This window comes from Acanthisitta chloris, unplaced genomic scaffold (genome assembly GCF_000695815.1).
Source record: "Acanthisitta chloris isolate BGI_N310 unplaced genomic scaffold, ASM69581v1 scaffold27115, whole genome shotgun sequence".
In the NCBI taxonomy this organism is placed as follows: Eukaryota; Metazoa; Chordata; class Aves; order Passeriformes; family Acanthisittidae; genus Acanthisitta; species Acanthisitta chloris.
In genome coordinates, this window is record NW_008675746.1 from 689 (window position 1) to 2,169 (window position 1,481).

Below are 1,481 nucleotides of genomic sequence, written 5' to 3' on the forward strand. Positions count from 1 at the left end.
CTTCAAGTGCTCATTGCAACACGGAGCCCATCGTGCCTGATACTTAATGCAAAGCGAGTCCTAAAGTTACCCTGTGACTGTGTATCCAGTTATGGTCCTGAGCCAGCAGACCTCTCCAGGAGTATGCTGTTCCTAGGAAGTGAGTACACAGAACCGTGCGCTCTTAAATTTGCCTCTCCTGGCCCACATCTCAGTTTCATGGTCTGTAAATGGAAATAGCTCTGCGCTGGCTTGCGGTGTGAGCACCTGTCAGTCTCCTGTGGCTGACACTTGAGTAACGTGTGGAGGTCCCTGCACGTCTACACTAGTGTGGAGTGGGCCCTCCCTTTGCCTGCTTTTGTAGATCTTTGTGTTTCCCAACCCCACAGCATGGGCCTCGAGGGAGGACTTTCTGGTGCGCTGTCACTCTCTCACACCTCATGCTGTTTTTCTCATTGCACAGTGGTTTGAGCCTTCCCAGTTTGGGACGTGGTGGGCAATCCTGTCTACAAGCATGAACTTGGCTGGAGGCTTAGGCCCCATTGTCGCTGCTCTCGTGTCTCTGAACTACGATTGGCGCATGACTTTGTCCTTCTCTGGCTTCACCTGCGTGGTTGTCTCTTTTGTTTGCCTTGTCCTGATTAAAAATGAGCCATCGGATGTTGGGCTGCCCAACATTGACCAAGGAGCCAAGAAAGGGAAGAAAGGTGAGCATGACCTTTGCTGCAAGTGGGCAGCTGCAGGAGAAGGTGTGGTGCCTTCTGTCTGTATTCAGGCACCGGTGTGTCACTCTCGGTGTTTTGAGACCCACATCCTTCCCAGCTCCTGGAGCCACAGCTCGGCAGGCACGTGGTAAGGGGTGGGTTTTGGAGCTTTATTCTGATGACTGTCAAGCCACTGCATTGAAGTTACAAATTCTGTAAACCAAGGCCCAGGGTGATCTCTTGGAAAGGGGCTGGTATGGAGGCTCCTGAGGCTGTTGCAGAGCAGGGGAGAGCCTGACCTCTGTTAGCCCTGCCCCTCGGCCTGCCAGCAGCTCTCCCTGTCTGTCCTATGTCCTGCTCCCAGTGCCCCAGTTTTCTGGGGGCCCTGTGCACTCAGATGGCAAGCGCAGTTTCAGTGCAGTGCTGCTGAGAGAAAGCACGGCAGCAAGGAGTGCTTCCTTAAGCCTGACCTGTTCCTCTGGGTTGCCAGGGGACAGGCAGCTCTCCCCTCACCCCTCTGGGCTCTCATGACCCCTGGCACAAAGTGGACTCTGCTCAGTGTTTCTGTCCTAACCCAGGATGTTTAGTTAGTAAATGATTGTTCAGACTACTGAGCGTGGTGCTTCTCTGAAAGCAGAACAGGTAGAGGGGAATTGCAACACAGGTTTGCTGTAGGATTTTAAAGGCCAGTGGAAACTCAGCCTGTGTTCCACACTGCCCCATGATCCCTGTGCTGCCAGGCTTGACCTCTTTGCATGAGGAAAGAGCATTGCTTCCCCAGAGCATTCTCGGGGCAGG

At 53.7% G+C, this 1,481-nt stretch overlaps 1 protein-coding gene across 1 annotated transcript in view; it reads left to right on the forward strand.

Annotated features, from left to right (window-relative positions):
• Positions 1–442: 442 nt before the first annotated feature.
• The window catches only part of SLC37A4 (solute carrier family 37 (glucose-6-phosphate transporter), member 4), a gene marked incomplete at its 5' end in the record, with an annotated part of 4,504 nt that continues 3,465 nt past the window's right edge, over positions 443–1,481 (forward strand). Inside the window, one exon of the mRNA XM_009075882.1 lies at positions 443–686. Within this exon, the coding sequence (XP_009074130.1) occupies positions 443–686 (244 nt within the window). The remainder of the gene's footprint in view (positions 687–1,481) is intronic.